We start from the raw sequence: 1,889 nt of genomic DNA, 5'->3' as shown, positions 1-1,889 counted from the left end.
ATCTTAGTATATACAATGGGTCATTCGTTCCTTATTCGTTTCTTTTCTTTAAAATACTAAGAACTCTTCGCAAAATAATGGTCTTCATCCTTATCTTTCTTTTTTAATACGCAACTTTACAAATATTTTCGAACAAAGTTAAAGTATATTTGTAAGAATTATGTAATTTTTAGTGTACACTATTCATATCTTGCTCATTTCTTTTTTTTTTGTCATATTAAGAGCATTTAACTAAATAATAATGAATTTCCTTCTTCCTAAGACTTTCAGATTTTAAGACATTTAAAGATATAAGAATCTCTCTCAAAATCTATAATCACTGGATTAATTAAAAGATAGATCGCAGAATGAATATGAATCAACAAATCTGTTTTTGTTGAAATAATTAAGGATCAAGTAATATGACAAGCAGGTAGGCAGGCATTCTTACCTAATCAAGCAGAAACGACAATAAGCCCGTTCTAGAATCTGATTACGCGATCGACGCCTGTCATCGTCGCAGGCGCGACCTTCTAGATCACGGTCGATCTGGCAGAGAAATGGAAACAGGATCGGGTGTCTTCGTGAGAAAGAAACGGAAAGAAAATCCCTCTCCGTTTCATCTCGTCCTTCACTATTGCGTTCCTCATCTCTTCTTATCCAACATAAACTCTCGTTTTACAAATAGGCTTATCTTACCGAGCGAAACGGAAGTAGTTGACCACATACAGCTTTTCAAATCGAGATCTCTCCCTTTGCGTCCTCCTACGCGATTGTCCTATTACATGATCTAGGAGGACTATAAAGACAACCACGACAATTGCGCCGATACGAGTCGTCGAGTGCATTCCGTGACGTTACTCTATTTGTCGTTTGCGTAAAACTACCATTTCAGCGTAACTGAGTAAAGCGAGAGATGACACTATTCGCGATCGTACTACTCGGTTTGACCAGCCTGGTCTTAGCCAAACCCACTTTTCTGTCTGTACCCTTGACGTACGCGACACCCCTGACCGCCCTGACATCTGATATGCAAGTTGGTATCAATAGCAGAGCGTTGGACGGATCGGAAGCCACGCACATTGACGAGAGGACAGAATTGGCGAACGGGATTGCCAGATCAGCTATTGGATCCTTACGAGAACGGCAATCGTTTTTTCGTGATAATGCGCCATCGATATTAACATCTTTCGCGCCTCTTGGCACCGACGGCAGAGTCGTGGATACGCCGGAAGTCGCAGCTGCAAAGATGGCTCATGCGGCAGCGCATATCCACGAGAGAATCAACCTGGCGAACGAGATTGCAAGGTCCAACGGTGGTGCACTGGATTTGTCTGACGTCGTCGATAGACATCCCGACAGCAAAATTCTGAATGCACCGGAAGTCGCGACCGCGCCTGCCAACGGGAAGATCTTTCCGATGAACGAGGCTGCGAGATCCGGCGATGCTCTCCCAAGTGCCGTGAATGGTCGTGTAGTGCCATTGGTGCTTGGCAACAACGTCATCGCTACTCTAGTACCCAGTCCCAATGGCAGGTCGTTGGACGTACCGGAAGTGATTGCGCGTGGAGATCAGAATTTGGTGAACGACGTGAAATCTGTTGATGCTTTGGCGATCGCTGGAAGGGCGCTTGCTTATGGCAGATTAGTTTACTAAGGAAGGTTTTGTTGCTTAAAGGAAATACAGCTTACACTGAGAAAAAATATTTCAAAATTTATTTGTAGGATACAATGTTTATCATTTATTTTATTGAAATAAATCCTTATTCAACTAAGACGAAATAAAATTTTATTCCTAGAAAACTTTATCTATTTACTTTTTTACAATTAATACGGAAATAACACATATTTCACAGAAATGTATATTTTGCTATCATAGTCCAATTTTGTTACAAATATTCGAAGGAAAT

At 41.2% G+C, this 1,889-nt stretch overlaps 1 protein-coding gene across 1 annotated transcript; it reads left to right on the top strand.

Annotated features, from left to right (window-relative positions):
• Positions 1 to 894: 894 nt before the first annotated feature.
• Positions 895 to 1,636, top strand: LOC108691667. Its single transcript, XM_018199526.1, has one exon. The coding sequence runs from the start codon at positions 896 to 898 to the stop codon at positions 1,634 to 1,636; it is 741 nt and encodes a 246-aa protein (XP_018055015.1). The 5' UTR covers position 895.
• The last annotated feature ends 253 nt before the right edge of the window (positions 1,637 to 1,889 follow it).

Source organism: Atta colombica, unplaced genomic scaffold (assembly GCF_001594045.1).
Source record: "Atta colombica isolate Treedump-2 unplaced genomic scaffold, Acol1.0 scaffold49, whole genome shotgun sequence".
Classification (NCBI taxonomy): domain Eukaryota; kingdom Metazoa; phylum Arthropoda; class Insecta; order Hymenoptera; family Formicidae; genus Atta; species Atta colombica.
The sequence above is the reverse complement of the archived record's forward strand: the minus strand, read 5'-3'. Positions and strand labels throughout refer to the sequence as shown.